This window comes from Coturnix japonica, chromosome 1, assembly GCF_054131305.1.
Source record: "Coturnix japonica strain WE chromosome 1, WE-NBRP24, whole genome shotgun sequence".
NCBI classification, from domain to species: domain Eukaryota; kingdom Metazoa; phylum Chordata; class Aves; order Galliformes; family Phasianidae; genus Coturnix; species Coturnix japonica.
Genome location: NC_140663.1, coordinates 126,178,490 through 126,203,831, shown reverse-complemented (window position 1 = coordinate 126,203,831; position 25,342 = coordinate 126,178,490). Strand labels below are relative to the sequence as shown.

The 25,342-nt window shown below is 42.8% G+C and overlaps 1 protein-coding gene across 6 annotated transcripts in view; it reads right to left on the bottom strand.

The window, feature by feature from the left end:
* RASA3 (RAS p21 protein activator 3) overlaps window positions 1-25,342 on the bottom strand; it is a 145,867-nt gene that overhangs the window by 74,334 nt on the left and 46,191 nt on the right. For all 6 annotated transcript variants that reach the window (XM_085552399.1, XM_085552385.1, XM_015849528.3 and 3 more), the window contains exon 2: window positions 4,867-4,984. In XM_085552399.1, coding sequence (XP_085408525.1) covers window positions 4,867-4,943 — 77 coding nt within the window. In that variant the 5' untranslated portion in view covers window positions 4,944-4,984. The remainder of the gene's footprint in view (window positions 1-4,866; window positions 4,985-25,342) is intronic.

Below are 25,342 nucleotides of genomic sequence, written 5' to 3'. Positions count from 1 at the left end.
AATTAAAGCCATGGTCAGATACAGTCAAATGCAGAAGATGGCAGACCCCAGAAACTGACAGCACGCTGAGGAAAGAGTTAGAAAGCAGGTGAGAGAGAAGCTACAGAACACGCAGACAGCAGAAGATATGCTGTACTCAAGGCCTCTGGGCTGGGGAAAGCTGCTACTTCAAGGAGGTGAGCTGGCAACGTAAGTACATGGCAGCAGCTAACTGAGCTGATGCCGGCAACAGTCCAACTAAGGGAAACAACTATGTGCTTAAAATTTGAGAGCTGGCCTGCATCCAAGATGTTATCGGAACGCGAGAGAAGTTTAACTATGCAGCCGTCAACTCCACACGCAGGAAAACACAGCGTCTGAGCAAGCCCAGAAGGTAGAAACAAAAACCACCCACGAAACATAAAATACCAGAATTACTTAGAGAAAGTTTCTGCGAGCTGTCAATTGAATTTGTTACCAGACCTGATACTGAAACAAAGACAGCTACCTCCCATGGAAGGGAACGCAGCCATAACTGCATTTACGACGCATGTCACTACACACTCACAAGCACACTGGTTCTTTCACTGGAAACTACGAGGGGGAAAAAAAAGGACTGTGGGTGGAGAAAGTGCTTCTGGCTTCATTTTGTGTTTCATTCAGGCTTTGATCACTATGTTTAGCACGTGAAAAATTCCTCAGTGAAATAGCGGAGAACTAAATAACGACAAACTCAAGATGCTTGGCTCATCTCTCTAAAGCACACAGCGTCAACCATTTGATTCTTAATGTGTGACAGTTTTTGCTTTTATTCATATCCTTGAAACAAATTTAGAGATGTCACATTCCTTCCATTCTTCACCTATGATTTGAGAAGCAGCCTTGATTTCCTGTTGCAGCTGACACTGCCCTTTAAGTGAATGGAAACATCTGATGGAAACAGCCAAGGCAAAGTCAGTCTTAATGCCAACAAGCCAAGAAAGTTTATCCTTCAGGAAGAACTGCTACTAGAACAAGACCCTGACAGTGGTGCCTCAAGTCTGGAGCTGCCCATGGGGGAAGGTAAGAGTTGGTTCAGCACAAGAGATTTACAGGCACAATCACTGTCAGGTTGCTTATCTGCAGCTCAGACCTAAAAAGATGCTGTAAATCTATGCACTGAAATATAACAAACACAACAACCTCACACTTTTCTTTAGGCACAAAAGATAAAGTGGCTCCACGTATGTCTCTGCTAGGTCTCAAGGAGTAGATCTAATTATATTCAGTGCCATTATCTGTGATAGTAATATAAATACTGAAAAACAAACTCTTCAACAGATAAGTTTATTAGATCCCAACTTTAACTGCCCTCTCCGTCGTGTCTTATGACCAGCATGTGACCTGCTCAGAATTGACTAAAAGCTCATGCCAAGCACTTTATGAAAACAGCACTGTTTGAAGAGTTCAATATTCTCTTCCATCTACTCTCATAGAGTTCACGGTTCTCTTCCTGGGAACCTGGAAATCTTCCTCTGATCAACTTGCACACTAATCCTGCTTGTCCAAGGATCCCCAGAGAAGTTAAATGACTCTGAGCCACCCCACATAAATAAGACTTTCGCACTGCCCTGTGCTTTCATAGGAGGACCAGCCCAAATGATAACCCCTGGGCTTGTTTTGGTCAGACACCACCAATTCCCACAGCAGCCCTCACACGGTACCAGTGCCACCATCCAGTTTAACTAGAGCCCAGAGAGACAAGATGGCAGGAATAACTTAAATTCCTGCTTGTTATTTATGAGTCCCACCTGACTGCTCAACAGAGGTGTTAAGGTTCACTGTGCTGGCTGCTCTCAGTTTTTATGATGCAAGCTTAGATAAAGGGCACCCGGCTCATGGAAAGTCTCTTAAGAGCAATGGTCAGGGCACTGGAATGGGCAACAGGATGAGCTGGTTCAGTTCTTAATGCTCCGAATGATTTATTTTCTGTTGATTTAAGAGGTTACTGATCTCAGCTGTCTTCCTATGCCTCTGCCACAGCCTGATAAAATATGAATCTGTTGCAGAAGATTAGGGCAGAGCTCAGGGAGATAACTCCTTACAGTCTCAATGCAAAACACAGGAGATCATGAGTCAGAGCGTGAAGGCATGCAAGTCCTTCTGGGAAAGAAAAGGAACAGCATCCTTCCTCTCATTCACTGGTCCTACTTAAAGTTTACATCACAAGGCATGCCTAGAGAAATATATGTTGTTTGTTGGTTTTTTTGTGGGTTTTCTTACTGGTCTGTTTTTGGTTTTTTACTGCTTAACAGAAGACCAATGAAGTTTAAAAAAACACAACACAAAAAACTTACAGAAGAACGACTGTCATGCACTCAGTACACAAAGCAGTGTTTCAGTGCAACTCGTAATTACAAGTCTTTTCATGCAGACAAAAAAAAGTCATTTTATGCAGACGTGCTGGAAACCATAGGATTCTCCTGGACACGCAATTTTGTATGAGGAGACTCTGTTTCTAATTGGTAGAGCCACACATGAAACACCCCTCAATTTAGAGATTCACACAGAAGATCTTTTCAAAAACTACAAAAGAAAAAAGTAATTAAAAGATAGAGGAAGAACCAGTAGAAGTGAAAACACAGACAATTCTTTACTGCTCTTTTTTTTTTTTTTTTTTTTTGCTACCTGTGACCACAGTAACCCAACCCCATATCATCAGTGAAGTGGTAGGGAATAGAAAATGGGCATGAACGACATGGCATTCATGGCCAGGCACATGGATGGTCAGGCAGGACTCTGCTATTTTAGCCAAGCTTTGGCTCAGCTCCATGTCTCTGCTTCCATCTAACGTCATGGATTTCAGCAGCAATACCTCAGAAAAAGGCACCCAGCACATGCTTCCCTACTGGTGAGTGCCTGGGAAACACTACATATGAAAGCAAGGATTTCTCTGCTGCATACGAACTACATGGGCCTTAGGGCACATAAATTTTGCCTGCTCAATAATTTACAGTTAGTCAATGAATTGAATCAATTTACAAACAAGCATTAAAGAATGTAACAACATTACTGGCTTCTCAGTTATGCGCTCATCTGAGTCTTACAAGAAACAATAGGCTAGCACTGCACTATCTGATTTCAAAAGTGTCCTCTTCTAGAAGTCTATGCACTTGTTTAAATATATTTAAACATAATCATATAAAAGATTATAAAGCTGTTTGAGTGTACCTCACTAAATAAGAGCAATCACGACCAACAGATTGGGAGTACATCCCAATTTTACCACTGATGTATTTGGGATTTTTGTCTGCACTTGTTTGTTTTCATGAAAGAAAAACAAGGCCAGAGAAACATTTATATGGATAAAGGCAAAATCCAAGTGCTAATAGTGCACTTAAATGGATTTTCAGGGACTGAGGAAGTAAGCTTTTAAAAAACAGTGCCTGCAAATAGAGGCCTACAGACAGACAGACAGTTAAGACAACCATGGAAGAGGTAAATTAATTGGGAGAATGAACACAGAGATCACCATTAGTCAACCCTTACATCAGGGAAAATCAGACTTCAAAGGATTTTGAGAGGTCATCTGGTCTACTACTGCGCAAATAGCAAGTTCCCAATATTATGGTCAGGACCGGTTATATATAATCTAGAAGTACTAAAGATGGGAATCTACCCCACTGCTTCAGAATCTTTAAAAACAGGAAGATTTCCTTCATAGCAAACCTAATAAACTTCCTTTTCCACTGCAATTTAAATCTAATACTTGCAGTATCCACAATAGGCACACAGAGCAATTCCCTCTCTCACAATTCTTTACAAATATATTTACAGATTTGTGTACAGTCAGCCCCCTTCCCCATATTGAACATTTCATATCTTTTAACCTTCCCACATCAGTTATGTTTTCCTGGTCTTTGACCATTTCTCTGCTCTGAATTTACCTCAAAAGATAAAAAGAACTCAGCTCTATAGGAAACGAGAAACCTTCCGGTTTCTGCACAGTCTCATCACACCTCTTTAGCTTTCTAATGACACCTAAAGAAAGCTGGAATTTTCCCCACTAAAAGAACATGTTGCTCATGCCTTCTACTAACAGTTATTTTCTCAAAAGAAAAAATAATTGGATTAGTTCAAGGAAATGACATCAACTATTATCATACACCCCTCGTTCTCCCACCTTCATCCTCCCTCTGAAGGACTTTAATGATCATCTAGCAAAAACACCAACTGCGCACTGTCTGGTTGTGAGCAATAGGGCTGCATCTGGTTGACTCAGGACTGCATTTAAATGAATGACGAAGTCTCTTCTAGAGAAATAACAGGTCCAAGGACATTGCTCATCAGTTATTGTAAAAAAGCATACTGATTCAATTAAGTTAGATACACTACAAACGCTGTCATAGAAAAACACTTCCTCTAGTTGTGTTTAATCAAGCTAAATGCCTCAAAAATCCAACAGTCTTAGTTATGGACCCCCATGCATCCTATCAGAAGATAAGCTGAGGAACAAAGACTTAAAAAAATTACAAGAGAACAATACAAATCCTTCATTCCAGATTTTAGTGTAGGAGTGCAAAACGCGTCATAGATAGCCGCAAAATGGAGTTCAGAACTAAAAAGTTTAGGGAAGCAAAAAAAAAGGAGCATCGCCTGTGCATTCTTTGGAAAACAGTTTATGTGGCTTGCCTCGGTGGACATGCCTTCCCATATATACAGATAAGAACCACAGCACTAACACTTTTACCAATACTGTGTTCTTAAAACTGGAGAGAGAATCATGTACACCCTTTACCTCCCCCAAAAAACCCTGTCTATGGAATACTACACAGAAACAGTAAGCAGTAAAGTAGTTTAGAGTACTGAGAAGAGTTAACAGAACACATGTATACACGGATTTGTTACCATAATGACTTTTCCACGATTTTGGTCCTGAAAACCTCCTCCTGGTCCAGGTTTACAGTACAGTAGCAATCCCTCATCTTGTTTGGCCCCGGGTATGTAGGAAGATTTTTGGCTTCACCTAAAGACGAGAAAGAAAGGAAAAAAAAAAGACAGGAGGATTATATAATAAGGAGTTTCCCACATATTAGTCAGCTATCAGGAAAAGGCTAAAGTGAAATGCTTCCCAAGTAAAAAGTCCCTATTAAGTTGAGCAGCATCATTCTGTTTTCAAGACAGCAGCTCCTGACAGCCCCCAAGTTCAGAGTTCAGCAGCAGCAAGGATCAGCAACAATTCAGTTTATTGCCTCTGATCTGTCTGCATATACTGGGGAGCACGCTGCTTCCTTCCAAACCTTAGTTTTCATCAGTCCACCCATAAGACGCCAGGAACACAATACAACATGGTAATAAAGCTTTCCAATACAGCCTGCTGATTTGATCTTAAAGACATAATTAGAACCTGGCAAATGAGGACTGCTCTCAGCTCTATTGCTTGCCCAGATGCTGAGATGGAAACAGGTCTCTTCAGTCAGAGCCTTACGCCACACACTGGACTTTCAAGCACATGGATGAAGTAACCAGCACTAGGCTGCCTGGGATGGGTGTTTTAAACTACCTGGATGAGTGTTTTAAACTCAAAGGACAAAACCCAGAGATAAGTCCAAAAAGCACATGGTAACTAGATTGCTTTATCCTGGGAAAAATACAAGAAATAAAGCACAGAAGCACAGACCAAGGGAACAAAAGTTTGTTTGCCAGTAGGGAAAGGAACTCTAAATGTCAGTAATAACTTTTTATTAGATGTCTGTTCCTCTTAAGTTCATTCCCAGCTCAGCTGACACAACTTGGTAGCTTTCTTCCAACCTCCTTTGGAGCTGTGAGATGTGATATTAAAAAGGTTGGCTGCACAGCAATTCACAGATGTGACTACAACATCTGTTAGTGTACCCAGTGTGGCTCTGAATTAAGCCACAGCGTTAGCAATGGTTTAACTGCAGAAGCTCCGGCCAAAAATATATTGAGGATTACTGAGGGCCTGTACAACCTGCACTGCAGTCTGTTCTGCTGTGATAAAGCTCCAGCTCCTATCAATCTGAGGTCAAGCATCAAATGCACTAGGCACACAGATGCCAAGCCCTGTGCTCTCACACTAAAACCACGTGAAACCAGACTCTTGTCTGGATGATTGAGTGAAGATCCCCAGGGAGAGCACGTGGTGACAAGATGAGTTTCAATAGATGTACAATCAGGAGGTCTTCCCCTGGGGGTGCCATGCTATTCCCACAGCTCTTCCAAGAGAACGAGACAAAACTTGTCATGCTCAAAATTAAATAGGGAAAATAAAAGTGATTCCTCTTCTTCTGTACTTTTCCCCACTTCCCACTCCAACACAAATGCACACACAAAACTACATTTGGATTTCATGTGCTTGATTCCTAGGCAGCTTTCTGATGTGCACAACAGTCATTGAAGAGCTTCAGGCTAAGACCTCACCATATCAGAGCATTCCATGGGAACCATATTTTAAAGCTCAATTCTCCTTGTTAGTAGTCTTAGAGAAGAAAACCCACCAATATTAAAACCTAATGAAATGCAAGGGAGAATAACCAGTGGCATCAGCCAATGCCTGCAGTCTGCAAAGGAAGGATCACCATCATGACATTAGAAAATGAGACACGCAGGAAGAAAGTATTTTTCCCATTTCACAAAATCACAGAAAGGCCTGGGTTGAAAAGGACCACAATGATCATCTGATTCAACCCCCTGCTATGTGCAGGGTCACCAACCACCAGACCAGGCTGCCCAGAGCCACATCCAGCCTGGCCTTGAATGCCTCCAGGGATGGGGCATTTCATTGGTTGCCTTGGGCAACCTATTCTAGTGCATCACCACCCTCTGGGTGAAAAACTTCCTCCTAATATTTAACCTAAACCTCTCCTGTCTCAGTTTAAAACCATTCCTCCTGGTCCTATCACTATCCACCCTCATAAACAATCATTTTCCCTCCTGTTTTTAAGCTCCCTTCAAATACTGGAAAAAAGAAATTACTTTAAAAGGCGTCAAAAAGCCACTGAGGCCAGAACAAGGGATTAATTGACCAACCCCATGTATTAATCATGCTACTGACTTGAGAAGGACCTTGCAAAAAAAAAGAAATGCAGTTTATTCCCAACACTGCCAGCAACCAAGGGCTGTTTAGATTCCTCCAGCACTGACTAGCTGAGAAAGAAAAATCTGTCAAGCTTTCAAGCACAGCTAAAAATTCAACTCTCCAGCCAGACATTTTATATCAACAAATGTGCTCTGTTAGAGCTTCAGTTGCTCTTCAGATTCCTCCAAGACAGAAACGTTCCTCCACAGCACTGCTTTGCTATCCACAAAATGAAGCTGAACAGTTTGGTCAGTATTCCTTTAGGAACAAAAAAAGCAAGCACAAATCACTAGATACAGTCATACATCTGTGTAATACACTCAGCTTAGCGCCAAGTAGCTCAACTTAGCAAAACTAAGTTCAGCCATGCAAATAGTTCACATTAGGTATTTTGGATAAGTCTCTTAAAAAAAAAAATAAATTGACTATCCAATTCTGAGTACCTCACTGACCTGCTATTTTATCCTCGTGAATGGGCTACTACAGCCTAAGAATGGACTGCTACAGCCTAAGAATGGACTGCTGTGGCAGCACAGACAGCTTAGACCGAGCTAGGCACAGGGCACGCAACAGGATGGAACAAGAGGAAGAAAAAAACTCAGAGCTTCCTTGTTCTTTCCAGTGTCACGTTCCTGTTCTAGTAAGTCACTGACAATGACAAAGTAGAAGAGAGCATTGTTTGGACACTTGTGAGCATAACTGATGAAAACAAGGAAAGCTCTGAAGATATTCCTGCAAAGAAACAAGAATGTATGTACACGTATGCATGTGTTTCCTTACGGTTTTGCAACCTGAAACTGGAAGCACCAGGTATTTCTCACTGAATGCAGATACCTTCCAAAACTATTTTAAATAAACAGCAATGAAACAATAAAAACCAAACCAAAACAAACAAAACCCTCACATCGAAAAAATAAATGCAGTAAAAGCAGCTGAGCTTCTCTTAGTGCAGCATTTGACTTCAGGGAATACACAGAAAGACTTGAGTGCAGAGGGAGAAAAAAAGAAAGGAATCTGAAAAGGGCAAGATATCCAAACCAGCAACAACAATTCATTCTGCTGCTGCCGTGTTTGGGAAGCTCTCTCCAAACAAGCTCTTGGGTAAGTATGTCGAGAACAAAAACACAGCAATGATTTACATCAAGAATGAAATGCTGCTCCTGTCTTTTGCCAGGCTGTCTATACAGATGCAGATGCTGGTATCTGGAAAATGAAACAACAACAAAACTCACTATACACATAAAAATTTGGATGCCAGAAAAATAGTAATTAATGCTTACATTAAGTTTAATTAAAATGGAGAATACAGAACTACTCAATAGCAATTAAAACATGCAGAAATACCTGGATGCACTTCAATTTTGGGGACTGTGTATGGATTTCAAATGATCAGAAGCTGTTGCTTTAATTTTGAACACTGAGAAAGCACTTAATCGTCTAATTACAAAACGTGCTTTTTGGTGCGAGGTTGGTAGTTAGATGCATTTCTAACTGCAATGGCACAATAAGAATACAGTGAAAAATAATTCCTTTTAATATCATGGAGTCATAGAATCACAAGGTTGGAAATGACCTACAAGATCATCTAGTCCAACCATCCTCCCATTACCATTGCTACAACAAGCCACTAAAACATATCTCATAGCTCCTTATCCAGACACCTCTTGAACACTGCCAGGGATGGCAATTCCACCACCTCCCTGGGCAGCCATTCCAGTGCCTGACCACGCTCTGAGAGAAAAAGTTTTTCCTTATGTCTAATATAAACCTCCTCTGGTACAACTTGTGGTCATTTCCTTGGGTCCTATTTGTTGCCTGAGGAATCAAAAAATGGCCATAGTTAGAAAACTTCTATTTACATGGGATACCACTTTTGCTACCAAATAGCCAGTCTGGTAATTACCTGAAATTAACATAACATTTGAAAGCAGAGTATGCAATTTTACATGCACATAATTCCAACATATAGTCTGTATGACTCAAAGGGGAAACGTTCAATTTATTTCTGCCTTTCCAAAAAGGGAAAAAGCAATGAAATAAATATAATCTGAAGCCTCAAAGACTGCAGTGTTACTATGGAGTTACATAAGAGTTCTTCAGTGTACTTCTGTAATAAGTCAAAAATCAATATATGCTTTTTAGGCAATATATGCTAAGTATCAAAAAAAAACCTCTCTCCATATAAATATATGGGTCACTCAGGCTGAAAATACAATAAACCCAGAGAATTCATCACTTTGCCTCATCTGATACTTGCATTAAAAAAAAGAAAGAGATTTGTTTTAGAACAGATGCGATTAGAAACGCTCTATCTGTGCAGCAATCCCTCTTTGCTTCTACTGTGGACATTTACGCACTTTGCTCTCACGAAGAGACAGATTGCATTAGATTTCTAAACCAGGTCAAAAATAGCCATCTGTGAACAGATTTTGATGATCTAGAAAATGAGATTTTTAGATGACCTGTTCTTAATGTAAGCCCTTGCCTGCCAGCCTCTTTCCATGTGAAATGATTATTATGTACAATACTCAGGAAAAGCACTTCCTCTACAAAACAATATCGATGAGCTGGGCCTTCACAACTGCACCACAACCTGATAACACAGCACTGCTTCAACAAGTAACCAGCAAGGAGACAAAGCATGACATATTAATTACTAGGTTTTAGACAAGAGCATCACGTGGAAACCCTCTGAGCTTTGCAGAAATAAGCAGCATTAACCCCAAACCCTTTCAAGATCACCAAGTCCAACAGTCACTGTGACCTAACAAACCCCACCACTAAGCCATGTCCCTGAGCACCACAACCACGAGTCTCTTAAAAAGCCCTGAGGATGGTGACCCCACCACCTCCCTGGGCTGCCCACTCCACAACCTCAGCACTCCCCTCGTGAAGAAATTCTTCCTTGTATTCAATCTAGATTTTCCCCAGCACAACTTGAGGCCAACTCCTCCTGTGCTGTCAATTGTCATGTAAGAGACTGACACCATCCTCGCTGCAGCCTCTCATCAGGCAAATGTAGAAAGAGACAAGGTCTCCCCAGAGCCTCCTCTCCTCCAGGCTAAACAGTCCCAGTTCCCGCAGCTGCTCCCCATAACTCTTGTTTCCTAGTCCTTTCAACAGTTTTGTTGCTGCACACACGCAATCAGCTCGGGCCCCAAGCTGAACACAATACTTGAGATGTTGTTTTACCAGTACTGAGTACAAGGGGACAATTACTTTCCTACAGCAGTTAGGAATCTCCATCTCAGTCTTCCTCTGATCCAAAACACGTATTGATACATAAGATCACATGCCTTTCTATAATCTGCAACAACAGCTAAGCCTAATCAACTACAACCCACACGGTGGATAGACTTGGACCTATGACTTTGAATGGCTGGTAGCTGCATTCCCTTTTTCCTTCACGTGTGTGAATATTCCAGTTGTCCTGCATCACTGATTTCCGGGCCTTCTACGTTCCTGAAAATCCATCACACACCATTTGAACAGCCTTCCTTTACTGTTCTGGGTGTAACAGAAGCAGCTGAGGGGAGCAATAAGAAGCTCCATTCTTTTCCTGTATGAGGCAGCAAATACAGAGGAGGCTCAAAAGATCCCATAATAATATGTAACGATAAGTACTCACAGCACAAGGGCTGTTAATCAAATCCCAGAGCTTGGTAGGAAAGATCTATACAGCAAGCTCCATGAGAGCTGCTCTCAAAATGAAGAGCTGCAGGATAATTTGATTTTGTACAAGAGGAGAACAACAACTCTCCTCAAGTGATTAATGGAACTGGTCACAAGCTACTTGCCAATATATGTTTAGCATGGGGAATCAAATTTCTCTAAACATTCCCTTAGGACAGTAACTTAACTCCACAAAACAGAAATTGTACAAGTCCAGCTGCGTCCTTTACAAACTAGAAGCTATTCTGTGTGAAACAGCACTTGAAGAGATCACTTTACAGGAGGATACTGCCAGGAAAGAGGTGGTCTCAAGGAGTTTTGATCTGAATTTACAGCTTTCCTGCTGCATGCTGAGGTAAGCGTTCCAAGTTTCTTTGATGTGACTTCCTTGTATTTCTGCAGGAGAACTGATGAATTAACCAAACTGCCTCTTTATCAGTGTTGATACAATATCAGAGACAGTTTACATGTACTACTTTTCAACCCAGCTTGTATTCTGAAGATGATGCTTTGGATCAGAACGCATCTCATGTGACTTCCCAGCTGCATACAGCAGAGGCTCTTGAGGTTTTTCCTACTGACTGCAGTAACGTAGGGATTGGATACAGGTTGTACTGTGCCTCTGCATCGTGACCTTCACATTGGGTTGGGGTTTTTCTTAATTATATTTTTTAATTGTTATTTAAAAACAAACAACCAACAACAAAAAACAGTTTCCTAGCATTTCTGAATATCATCTCTCAGCAAAGCTGAAGTCACAGAACATCTGCTGTGGGAGGCCATGAGGGAGAGTGCGAGGGGCAGAGGAAGTAACTTTAAACAGGCCACTCCATCACGGGCAAACAGCAGTTTCAGCTATTTTTGGAAGAACAGTATGAGGCAGGAAACATAAGCGTATGATTTACAACATCAAACAAAACGTGACCAAAATCCAACATCGGTTCAACTGCTCCCTTCTGAGAGTTGCTGTGCCTTGCTATAGCTGCCTTCAGGCGCCTCGTCATCACTGGAAACCAAAAGTTATGTTCTCAAGTACATCGGCCTAAGTGAAAGTTTATGTGAAAGTAAGTGTCTGTTTTCACCTATCGCACACAAAACCAGAATCCAGATGACGAAAAAAAAAAAGGTAATTTTATACATCTGTGTATATTTTTGTATATTCCCCCCCCCCCTCCCCTCGCCCCCCATCCTTTTTTTTTAATGTAGATCAAAAAGGCACAGCTGTGTGGGAATAAAAGCAAGCCATGCAATAGGAATAATGCCCCCTCTCTTCCAGGACATTAATCACTTCCATCACCAACAGCAAGCGACTAAAAGCTTTTACAGTAACATGAAAAATACCGATCTGTCAATGGCTGTCTTTTGCTTACATAAAAAGCTAATAACAAAAGAAGTAATTGCTGGAAAGTTGAAGCTTTACCAGCAATGTTAAGAAACTGTAACTTTCATCCGATGAATAACCCTGTTGTCCATAATTGCTCATGCTTTAGAGTTACCCTTTTAGAACTGCCTTCACTAACCAAAGTTTCACAGCATCAAGTTTAGGTCAAGTTCATTTTGGCCATCTGATCCCACAGCACTCAAAACAAAACCCAGCTAGTGAGAAACAGGGTGACTCAGAGCACAGCAGCTCAAGGCAATATCAAGGCAATGCTAAAGAGTCCCCTAAAGTTAGGGATTAACTGTGCAACGAGCATCTTCCTTCATAGACAGAATGTTGAGCAGCCTGCATTGCACAGATGCATGCTGACAACGCACAAGATTTTATGTAGATGCTGCTAATTTCTTCCTGCCAGTCTGCAGCCCCAACTCTCCTCACTACATTTGAAGCTGCGTACAAGCGTTTGAGCTTGACGAACAAATTGATCGCTTGCCAGTTTGAAATGCTGCACAATTAAAACTTCAAGACTGCAAATGAGCAAGGAACCACTGCAACTGGTTTACAGACCTACTGATCTAATTGTGGAGAGAAAAGAGGACGACGTGGCTCTGCTCAAAAGCCCAGGCTGCCTTAGCTACTGCCACCACACACTTTGCCACACACGTTTCTAAAAACAGCCAGATACAGAACAGCCACGGCCACACACTGACAGAGCCGGGCTGTGGCCATCCAAGATCCCAAACGTTCAATTTGGCACGTCAGCAGACTCTGCAGAGATTTATTTTTAAACAGTAAGATTCCTAACTTGTTGCTGAAACAGAACTTTCAATAAGGAAATATAGCTGAAGAGAGACAAAGCAACTTACACATAAGGAAGGAAATGACAGTGCCAGCTACCTGTCTTCTGTGTTTGCTCCTGCAGGCATCTTCCAAAAGCTCTGCCAGGCTGAGCTGTCAACTGGCCTTTGTCACCTCGCAAGCCCACCAGCACATTCCAGCAGGTCTAATGGGGCCCAGGGACACACTGGGAGTTCTTCTGCATGAAGATCAAGTACTCTGACAGAACTTCATGCAGTAACTCATCTCCGAAGGGCAAACATTGCTGTGTAATCCTATCTCCTCCATCTCCTAACTGTTTCTTGCTTTCAGAGGACAGAATTGCTTTGCCAGCTTAAGTATACTTCAAGAAAAGCTGGTATATTGTGGCATGACTTCAATAAAATACCTTTTATTTCATGAATCAATGACACCACAGAATCACAGAATCACAAAGAATCACAGAATGACCCGGGTTGGAAGGGACCTCAAGGATCATGTAGTTCCAACCCCCCTGCCTGGCAGGGCCACCAAACATACACCTTTACTAGATCAGGTTGCCCAGGGCCCCGTCCAACCTGGCCTTGAACACCTCCAAGGACGGGGCATCCACAACCTCCCTGGGAAGCCTGTTCCAGGACCTAACCACTCTCCTAGTGAAGAACTTCCCCCTAACATCCAACCTAAATCTTCCCTCTTTCAACTTGGATCCATTTCCCCATGTCCTGCTATTGTCAGCCCTTTAGAAGAGTTTACCCCCCTCATGGGTGTAGGTTCCCTTCAGGTATTGAAAGGCTGCAATGGACACCATCCCACCTTACAAGAATAATACATATAACATCCAGCTAATCTCTTAGTATTTTTGCATCCTACTCTCAAAAATACTCAAAGAGTTTATTTCAGATTTATCAAAATTGAAAAGCATTATTAATACCCTTTGCTTGTAAGTTACTGTACTGGAGCAATTTGTTTCCCTTTTTTGAGCGTCACCCGTTGTTCACAAGTCCATACATGTCTAAAATACACGTGTATGAATCAACCCATATTTAAGTCTTTGAAAATGTCAGACTCGCAAGCTCACAGTGTAGCTGCTTCCTTTTCAATGTGTGCTGTACAGTTGCACCCACAGGTCTCGTGCAGTGTGTGGGACCGGCTGGTAGGTGTCAAGCAAAACTGTGAGGAAAACAGCCTACTCTAAGGTTAGATGGGGCCCTGGGCAACCTGATCTAGTAAATGTGTATGTTTGGTGGCCCTGCCAGGCAGGGGGGTTGGAACTTCATGATCCTTGAGGTCCCTTCCAACCCAGGTCATTCTGTGATTCTGTCCCAGTCTCCTGGATGGTGGAGCCTCAGGAGAGAACCCTTCAGGTAAATTAAGTCAACATGCAAAAGAATACCTAAGCCGTCAGTTGTTCTTGCTTGACCTGAAGTCACAGGGTCAGAGCTCCATCTCAAAGGACACAAAGCAATTCACTACAGCTGAAGCTTTATCAACATACTCACACTGCACCAAAAATATAACTGCCAAAATACAGGATCGAATCCTCCTCCAGAATAAACAAATGTATCACAGGCAAATGAATTTCAAAGAAATACAGGTTCATTTCAGCAGTTATATAGGAAAGGGAGCAGGATTCAAAGAGAGCCCCTGATGAAGCAGAGCTTGTTGGGACTCATCCAGAGGGTGAGCATCTTTCAAAACTGCCAATGATTTTTGGAAGCCGGGCATTCCCTGTGAGCTGCTCATGCACACCCATAAAGTTCATCCAAAGTTGAATTTTTTACTGTCTGTTTAGCCACTACGTTCTCTGTGAAGCAGATGCATGACAGAAAAACGAGCAATGTGAATGAATGCTTCCAATAGTTCTCAGTGTCCAATAGCTGCAAAAATCAACTGAAAACTGAGGGCTGAGGCAGAACACTACAAAAAGCTGTGTACACAAAAGAATCCCTGTTTGAACTTCCTGTGCATAATCTCATTTTCTACCTCGTCGGTCTGCACCTCTGCCTGATTTATGAGCATTTTCTTATCAAAACACTGTTAACAACTTAAAAGATGGAAAATATTGCTGTTCAAAAGAGCCATAATCAAAGTTTAATGCGGAACATTAATTCATCTTACCTTCCACTCAAGCTTTCATCTATGAACTGTGACAGCGTTTATTTCATTTCAACAACTTCCAATACTCCCCTACTGCCTTTCAAGGCACAAACAGACACTGCTCCCAGTTCAACATGATACACAATTGAGGTGCCTGCATTAGCATCTACTGTTCATGCAGGCTTCCGCCTAAGAGGATGCAAAGCACAAACACAGTTTTGTTTGTCTGAATTACCATTTGAAGAAGTTCCTTTTGCTGTCCATTGACTGGACAGAGAGCACAGCCAGCTGCCTGCCCTGCCCAGGCTAAGGGCTTGCAGCCACACAGTACACAACTTCTCCTAGATCTTCTTTGATCAGCCACCTCATGTTTTTTGTATGGGTAGTCCCTTCAGGCTCCTATTTCTCGCAGCAAACCAGCACCCATAAAATCTTACTGTACCAAAATTGAGAACTTTCAGAGCCTTCATAACAACACATTTCACAACAGGGACTGCAAACTGCCAACGGTGTTAGCAGTATTTTTAGTTAGCAGTATTGTTATCATTAAAAATAAGAAAACTAGGTATGTTTCACCAAGTTCATTGCCACTGCCACAACTGCAATGTATTTTTCTGTCCTCCTCAGCAGTATAGTGAAGAAAGTCCAATTTTCAGCTTGATTTATTTTAGCACACTGGACTACTAGAAACTCACCTGCATTGTTGTTGATTCCAGGTGTCCTGAATTTAACAATACACTAATTTCAGTGGGACTCCAATCACATACCAGTTACCAGGAGGTGACAGAACACTGGAACAGGCTGCCCAGGGAGGTGGTGGAGTCTCCTTCTCTGGAGATATTCAAGACCCGCCTGGACGCCTACCTTTGCGACATGGTGTAGGGAGCCTGCTTTGGCAGGGGGGTTGGACTCGATGATCTCTAGAGGTCCCTTCCAACCCCTACAATTCTGTGATTCTCAATAGAACAGTGCTTCTGAGCTCAACCAGCAAGCAGAGGCAAGGGAAGAACAGGGAAAAAAAAAACCCAACTACCACGTAACTGGTCAGCGAGGCATCAACCTGCGGTACAATTTATTTTTTAAACAAGATTTCAAGCTGTGACTAATCTGATCTCCCTGAGAGCAGCAGCATCACATGAATCTTGGTCTGAGGAACAAAACCAAGAACGAATGACTCACTGCACAGGCAATGTGATGAGAACCAAATGCAAGACTGTCCAACTTCAATAACTGCGGGAAGAGGAAGAAAGTGTTTACTTCTTCACTCCTCAGCCTCGAGGACAGATAACACAGGATCAACAGCGAAGAAAAACAAGCAAGAAGAGGCTGAGTTGGGCATCATCATTTATTTTAAAAATAGGGATCAAAACCACAGGGTTCTGGAGTTGCTTAGTGCAGCTGTGTGCACATAAATACATCACTGGTGTAAGCTGTTGGGATTTAAGTAACACCTCCACCAAAAATACCATTTCCCCCTATCATTTCTAAAAAAGCTCATATGATTAAAATCCATCCTTACATGGAACATCCACAATCCGGCTGTTGTTTTTTGTATGCAAAGTATAAAGCAGGATATTAGAAATGGAAAGTGACCCACTTTTTCTAAGCAATGCAAAGTATTAACGTAACAAAACTCAATCAATGTTAGTTTCCTAATTTGCTCGTAGTTTCAGCTGATCAGTCACTCATATGAGCCGTAGAAAAGGGGGTGAGCGAGACGTAATGTCTGTGAAGCACTCTGGGACTGTTCAGTGCGTTGCATACTTACAGCCAGCGACAAAGCAGCATTCAGCTACTTGTGCAGAAGTGAAGGAATTAAGTATGGACAAGAGGGACAACTGGCAACTGCTCTGACATCTGTAGTCAAACTTCTGTTTTTATAACAGCACCACCAGCTCCTAACTCTAACACTGCCTGCCACATGCTGCTTGCTGGTGCAGCATTCACTAGATCTATCATCGACTTAAAAATCAAAAGCAACAAGCCCTTTACACTTCTTCAAAGGATGAACTCACACAGTTAGTATTAATAAGCATCTGTTGGCCAAGTTATATCTGTGCAATATCCACTTAACCTTAAATAACTTCCCAAAAGCCCTATGTGAATTCACGGCTCATGAAAGAATCGCAGCCTGCAGTCAGGGCACACTTCTGATAGTCACATGCAAGATGAAGCTGACTTCTGGATTATATCGCACGCTTTCACTGACAGCAGAATAGCTTCTCACCGACACTTACAATAAGCAGCTGCAAAACTTAAAGGATGCAAATAAGCATACAGAACCAAACGCGATTTGCTGGATAAAATGATGCTATTTTTACCTTTTAGGGTAGAACAGCCTTAGAAGCCAAACCTGCGGGCATGCGTAGTGAGTATTTGTAATGCTGAGGGATGGGGATGCATACAGCAGATATTTGGCTAATGGAAAAGATCAAATGCTTCTTTAGAAAAATCACCAGGAGTTCAAAGCTGTTCAACATCAGCTGACCCCTCACTCATGCCCACATAGGCTCAGGAACGGTCCTACTTGTCTTAGCAAAGCAACACCACATAGCAGAGTTCTTCTGTGCAAGAAGTTTGTATCCCCAAGCAAGACGTTAGCTCTTTCAGTTAAAGATCTGGACTCCATCCCAGTTCTGCTGCAGACTCCATCTGTGCTTGTGCATAATAAGGCAGACAGCTAACTCCTGTACTCAAAATACCTCCCTCTGAAACGCTTCATATTCGAAACACAACTTGAGTTCCTCAGATGAAAAACTGCTCTGGAGAATTGCATTACAGTATCTGCTAATGCAGATACTCCCCCTCTACTCTGCCTTGGTGAGGCCTCATCTGGAATACTGTGTCCAGTTCTGGGCTCCCCAGTACAAAAAAGACAGGGATCTCTTGGAAGGAGTCCAGCGGAGGGCCACTAAGATGGTGAAGGGCCTGGAGCATCTCCCCTATGAGGAGAGACTTAGGGAACTGGGTCTGTTTAGCCTTGAAAAAAGAAGGCTGAAAGGGGACTTGATCCAGGTTTATAAATACCTGCAGTGTGGGGGCCATAGTGGCGAGGCTGGTCTCTTTTCAGTAGTGCGTGGGGACAGGACTAGGGGTAATGGGATGAAAGTACAGCATAGGAAGTTCCGCACGAATGTGCGCAAGAACTTTACAGTGAGGGTGACGGAGCACTGGAACAGGCTGCCCAGGGAGGTGGTGGAGTCTCCTTCTCTGGAGATATTCAAGACCCGCCTGGACGCCTACCTGTGTGACGTGGTGCAGGGAGCCTGCTTTGGCAGGGGGGTTGGACTCCATGATCTCTAGAGGTCCCTTCCAACCCCTACAGTTCTGTGATTCTGTAATGCAACTGCGCAACATGTTGCAGAAACTGCAGGTGATAGCTTGCTGCAAAGAGGCCGGTGAAGATGACCTAGCCAAACAGATGCTGCTGCTCAGCCAGAAAAGATCAACTCTACTCACTGGGGCTCAGAAGCCTCCTGCCTACTTATGTGACAGCACATGAGGGAAAAATTCAGACACAAATTTGGATTTACTAACATGGTACAATAGGAGACAAAGCATTCGGACCCTCTGAACAAGAAAGTAAGGCAGACAAACGGCTCCCAGTAACCAAGTAAGGAAATAGCTCATTGCTGTCAGGATACACCTCCTAGCAGCACTGCTACATGCTCAGAGAGGTAAAATAACTCCCAGAGGCTTTACTGAACAAAGCACGACGATTCAGATATGAGAAAGGTACCACAGGAGCTGGAATGCAGATTGCCCAGAAAGGCTTCATGACAGCAATCACTTTAATAGTGTTTGTCTTTCCCCTCATGGGAAGGTGCCCAGAGCGCGCTGCACCAAAACACTGGGGCAGAGACTCCAAGCCAACAGGCACCTGCACAAAGAAGAGAAGCACAGGACAGCACAGACACAATCCCAACAGCTCCCATCAGTGCCTAAGTTCACCTCTAAACACTCCAGCATCTTAATATCTGAAACAGCCACAACCTCTGCTCTGTTATCAGCAGATCTGAAGCAATCGACTGCCCTTCCAGAAGGCAAACTATTTGTGAACGTGAATATTAAAAACCTTCAGCATGGGAAAAGTTTAATTTTGCTTAGCTCCAGATCTAACTTGCTCTGAAACTGAAGTAATCCCACTGCAAGCTCCCAAGTGAAATAGAGGATACCCCTGGAACTGGGAGAACAAACACAAGTTTGCTATTTGACCAGAGAAATTGCCCACAGTAGATAAGCAAAAATAACACTCTTTAAACATTTGTATGTATATTCACTTTGGTGATAGCATTCTGGATCACTGATATTTATGTATTTCCTTGAGAGTTTTCACAGGCATTAATCTGAATTTCTCTCCTTTGAAAGCCAAATAAAACAGAATGGGTTTGTGCAATAGTATGTTCTTGGCACGTACAGGATATTCCTCTGGAGAAAGACAGCAAATGCTATTTAACAGCAGAAAATTGGCAGGAAATCTCAAAGGCAAGCATTATACCTAACATTTTTAATATTAACTGATCTGCAAGTCAGATTGCATTGCAGTCTCTTACATGCTGGTATTCCAAGCCTTGCTCTGCCCCAAAAGACAAAAAAGCTAAGAGGGGGTTATCCAGCAGGCAGTTCCACACCTGTTTCAATAACGCTGAAGTTTCACAGTCACTTGAAGCCGCCATCATGCAGCTGATGTATTTAGCCGTCTTCCCCTCACGTGTAATAGATGAACTCATGCTGCAGAGCAGATCCGGACAGAACAGAACTTCTGTATCCGTTAGCTCTAAATAGGAGAGGTTACTAATGAAATCACGCCACAGATATTTGCCTTGTCACGTGAGGAGGGCTGCAGTGACAGCACACGGGACAGAACATAAGGAGCTTGTGTGACCACACGGTATTAGACATGCATTTCTAACAGGTTTATGGTATGTGTGCTCTTGAAAAAAATGCGAGGCTGCGGTCTCACAGCAACTTAGACTACAGGCTCGCTTTCAAGGCTATTCTTACTAGCATTGTTCCATAATGCCGTCACCTAAAGACTCAAAACCAGCAAAGCCTCGAGCCTATTCAGGCTAGCACTAAAACAAGAAGCTGCTCTACTTACGAACAGGTCCAAAGGAACCAGCCCCTATTCTTACTGCAACTACCTGGCCACCACATGATGCTCTCTGCCAGTCAGTCTCCACTGCTCACTTTGCTATGGAGCCCTCTTACTTCAATAACTAATTTAATCTTTTACTCTTTTAATCTTTACTAGGAGAGTGGTTAGGCCCTGGAACAGGCTGCCCAGGGAGGTTGTGGATGCCCCGTCCTTGGAGGTGTTCAAGACCAGGTTGGACGGGGCCCTGGGCAACCTGATCTAGTAAAGGTGTATGTTTGGTGGCCCTGCCAGGCAGGGGGGTTGGAACTACATGATCCTTGAGGTCCCTTCCAACCCGGGTCATTCTGTGATTCTGTAATTATCCAGCAAAGGTCTCCAAGTCTAGTTATATATCCAGACAGGAAGCGCTGGAGGAAATCTATCTGTGCAAAACAATACTGAGCCTTATTCATACCACAATGCTGAAGTTCAAATGAGCCGATGTAAATATGATTTCACAAGACTTTGACAGTCAACTTGTCTACATTCATTCGGTCTTCCCTTTAATTCAGCTGAATCACAGTCATCACTTTGACTGTACATTATGTTATGTTGCATCTCTTTCCTCAGATCCTTCACTCCTTACTAAAATGTAGACTAAAACACAACCAGAAAACCCACAAGAGAATCGTCTGCTGGCCACATCAAGCACGCTTATATCCTACTCACTGCCAGCAGTGCTCATTCTCCATCTGAGAACGAAGCATTTTGCCCAGAGTGGTATTTCCTCTGAGCTTCTCTCCAGCTGACCCCACCGCAGCACCCAAGGGACAGAAGCAGCTGAGAGCAGCCCCTCTGTACGCACACAGCTGCAGCAAGATCAGGGTGCTCCATTTCCCCAGAGCTCCCTGGTTATGCTCAAACCCAACCCTGAAGGCTACGCACCACAATCGCTTCTCCGCCAAACCAAAACTCACAACAGTTCCTACCGTAAAAACCACATTTTCTTCCTAAATGGAGCATTTATTCATTCTGCTACGCACGCAAGCTGAAGGTAGGCAGACCTATTAGACTTTATTAAAAATACTGTCTTGAGATTGTTCACAACAGCTGTTTCCTCTTCAGGCTAGAGGAAAACAGATGGCAACATAACAAGAGCGAGATAATTTTAAAAAAATTAACTCTAAAACATGGCTCTTGTACAGGATTTCTTCCACTCATGCATCTCCAAATGGGATAGTTAAAAAAAAAAAAAAAAAAAAGAGAGTGAAAAAAAAACTGCTGCCAAATGTTATTTTGCTAGTAGAATATATAACAGCTTGATAGCGTGATTAACATACTAAAAACAAGGGCAGAACAAAGAACGCATCCAATTGCACAGAAAAAGAATTGCAGGTTGCACAGAACCCCAGATCACAAAGCTGTCGCTCCACATTCCCGACAAAAACACTCTGAACGGAGTTTATCACCTCTCCCAAACACCTCTGGAGCATTCAGATGGGTGTGGAAAAGATGGGTGTGTTCTTTTCAGTATTTATTTGCAACTTCAATCAAGATTCGTAAGAATGGAAAGCAGCATGAAAAACATTTAATTATCCTTGTGAACATAACGAGGGGATTTTAGTTGCGTCGGTCTGGCAGCCCAACAACTGCATTTCACACGCGTTCCTTAAGAGCAGAACCGAAGAAACTATAAATACATCACTATTACATTTTAAACTTAGGCTGAGGGAGACCACATATTATTACTGAGCTACCACATGTCCAAGCAACTGTTTAAAAGTTTCTAAAAATTCCAAACAAACAGCGGGATTTCTTGTCAGGCAGCCGTGAATAAACTCGACTGGTTGCTCCTTCAACTGGACCAAATGAAGAGTAAGGCAAAAAAGCTTGGCAAGGAACACAAGGCTGTGCTTCTCAGCTCTAAAGTGTGTACTTTAAAGAAACACAAAGGTTGGGGGAGTGTGAAAGATTCCCCTTTCTTGCTTTTTCTGCCTCAGACGCTCTTTAGGTATGGTTTTAGTGGAGTCCTATACCACCAAAAGATAACGCCTGGTGTGTGTACGTAACTATTCAACCCTAAGGAAAAAAAACAAAACAAAACAAAACCCGCCATACGCATCATTCCAGTTGGCATTTAGAAACAAAGATCATCTGAAACTCTTCCCTAGGGAAACTTGACCATATCATTACTAGTACAACCCAAGCTACGATTTCTGTGATTCTTCCACATAATGTTTAACCGCAGTAATTTTCAGCCTCAAAAGTGCGGTGCTTCTGGTAGGGAGATAAATATATGAATCTGCACATATATCTTATTATACGTAGCTTATAATAGCAAGATGTACTACATATATATAATTACCTACATGATTATATACTACAATTATGTAATTATAACGTGGGATACATATTTATATATTGTACAAATTATACAGCAATATATAAAAACGCCAAAGAGCCACTTTAAACTCTGAAGCTTTGCTCAGCTAACATGTCAATGACTTCGCTTTCATTTTTGACAGCACTTGTTTTGCTGCTTTCACATTCAGCTTGAACTGAGCAGCACAACAGAGGCTTTTTCCTTCTACCAGCAACAGCAAATGTCACACGATGGTAATCTTCACTTTTTGCACTACACCATAAGAAAATGTGAAGTGTCCAGAATAGCCTAAGTTTGTGAAGCTCTAAAATCCAAGCAGGGAAGAGAAGAATGGCAGAAACAAAGAGGCTTCCTCCTGCACCGCTTAGTTTTTCTGGCCTGCATTCTAGAGGCAAAAGATGATCAGATTTTGCAACTTGATCGGCATTTTGTTCAGTTTGTGATCTCAAGTAAGACGGTGAAGTCTCAGACAGACATGCTCATGTATTCCCTAGCTGTGACCGTATGAATCAATTTCTTCTATTTATGGAAAGCGTGTATTAAATTAACTCTTGCCTTGGCATTTATCATCCGCAGGCTTCATTCTCAAATTCACGGGATATCCTCTGTCCAGCACAGGCTGCCATTCCAACCGAGTTGTGTAACTGCTGCTGGTATGCCTAGACAAAGTTGACTCAATTCCACATTACAGATTTGAAAACCGACAAATCATGATTCGTTTGCCAGCTGCAGAACTCAAAGGGGTGTTGTGACTTCCATTCCCCAGCTCCAGGCCCACTCTGAGACCAGTTTAAATGGTACCTGTTCCTTTAGCTTGCTCCCTTTTGTAAATGCAAAGTAGATGTAATCGCCTTTATCCAAGATCTGCCTTGTAAATTAGAAGCTGTCTTTCTAATTTCCAGCAGACTCAGCCTTGCTTTCTTCTAGAAGCAGAGGTAACATCGTAAGTGAAACCTACATTCAAAAGAAAAGAGATGGGGCACAAGAAGCTTCCTTCCTCATTCCTTTGCTCCCCTGACAGATCCCCATTAGAGATGCCTGATGACAACTACCTGTATCATACCCGGCTATCTCTCATAAAGCTCTCTCACTTATCACTCAGAAGTGCAAATTACAAACAGTTCACACCCAACAAAAGATGTCTGCTGAATAGATAACACTGCGCTGTGGTCTTCCCAGCAGGGAGGAAAAAGCCACTTAACCAGATAAGCGTGTCCTTTCAACTTCTCTCCACTTCCACCTCCTTGATGCATCTTCCAGCTCATGGCACCTCATCCAACACAGGCAGTGCCAGAATCAGCACAACCCTTTAGTGAAAAAACTCTCATAAACCCTTATGCTCACAGGAAAGCCACTCTGGGAAGGAATGTGTGATAACTGACTGTACACTTTGAATTCACTCTTCCTGCTCCTTGGTTTAGCGAGATCCTCTTCCACATTCTTCATACAGTTAGTGTGAAAAGCTTTCTCCCACAACTGCTCTTTTTACATCTTTGCTTAACTTGATTCCCTGTCATCACCCTGTTCTTACATAAGCAAGATAACTTGAGATACACAGCAATGCTTGCTGCAAGGAATTACTGAGCTCACAGCCATATAATCACCTTGCCTTCTGCAAGAACTCCTTCAACGCAGCTCCTACTGATGGATCATTGAAAGTCTAAAAAGTCCATACGACTTTCTGTCTGGGATAGGGGAGAGGAAAAGAGAAAGGAAACAAAAGGAACACCATGCTAATAGTTCCCTTCAGCTATCAACAGAATGGTGCTGACATGATGTAAGAGCGGGTTTTGCCACAGCCCAGGGAGAAGTTAAGAACACGGACCAGAAACTTCACAAAATCGGACATGGTTTTCAAACCACAGAAAAAGGGAAGAAGAATAAATCACTAAAAATGTCACCGAATGAGAGCTAGCTATTTGCCAAAGAGATGAATAAAGGGACAAAACACAGCTGCAAAAGGTTAGGGGGGCTTCACGAGAATTTATTTGCTTTCCATCCCGACAGGCCAATTAGCAATCATCGTTATATACTGGAGCAATAGCTACCTAATAGCTAGTGCCTCCCACACCCCCTCTTAACCACAAATAGCTGTGGAAACACTCTCCTCACAAAGCAAGTCACAGCGACTTCAAGAATCACAGTTGGAGGTTGGCTCCCCCAGCACACAGGATGTGTTTTATTGCCACAGTCAGCATTACAAAACAGGCAGCCCCGTTTTCTGTTATTGCAGCTGCACTTCTTCTTTTCACCCTTTAGGATTCCCACCCCAGGATGAGGAACTGCAAAGTTTTATTAGAGAAACGCCGGCCCAGACAAGCCCTTTTGGCAACATCAGAGGTCCCGGGGCCCTGAGCACCAGTACTCCCCCAGCCCTCAGGTTCCAAAGCCTCAGCTTGAGGCCAACTGTGATCTACAGCTGCCTGAGCTCAGAACAGTCCAATGGGAAAAAGTAGCTGTGTGACAAAGCACTGGTAAAAGCCTCCCTGGGCCCCCTGCTCCCTCGGTGACCAAGGGCTCTTCAGAAAGGTAAGCAGCTAGAAGTCAGATTTGTTATTAAGGCTATGGCAGGCTTCTCTTGCACCATTCAAACTCCACACAAGCAGAAGAGAAGCTGTAGTCCAGGTCTTACCCTCATACAAATCAATGCCCTACACCTGGATGGGTACCTCCATGTGGTAGCACAGTGCTTGGACTCCCATTGCTGCCAGCTTACAGAAGGCCATAACTGGAGTGAAAACGTGCAGAAGGATGGGAAGCATCTGAACATGTGCTGCAGGAGGGAGAGAGGTACACGAGGGGAAGAAAAGGGAAAGCAACAATTTAGTACCGACTTCCCAATAACAGCTTCCTCCT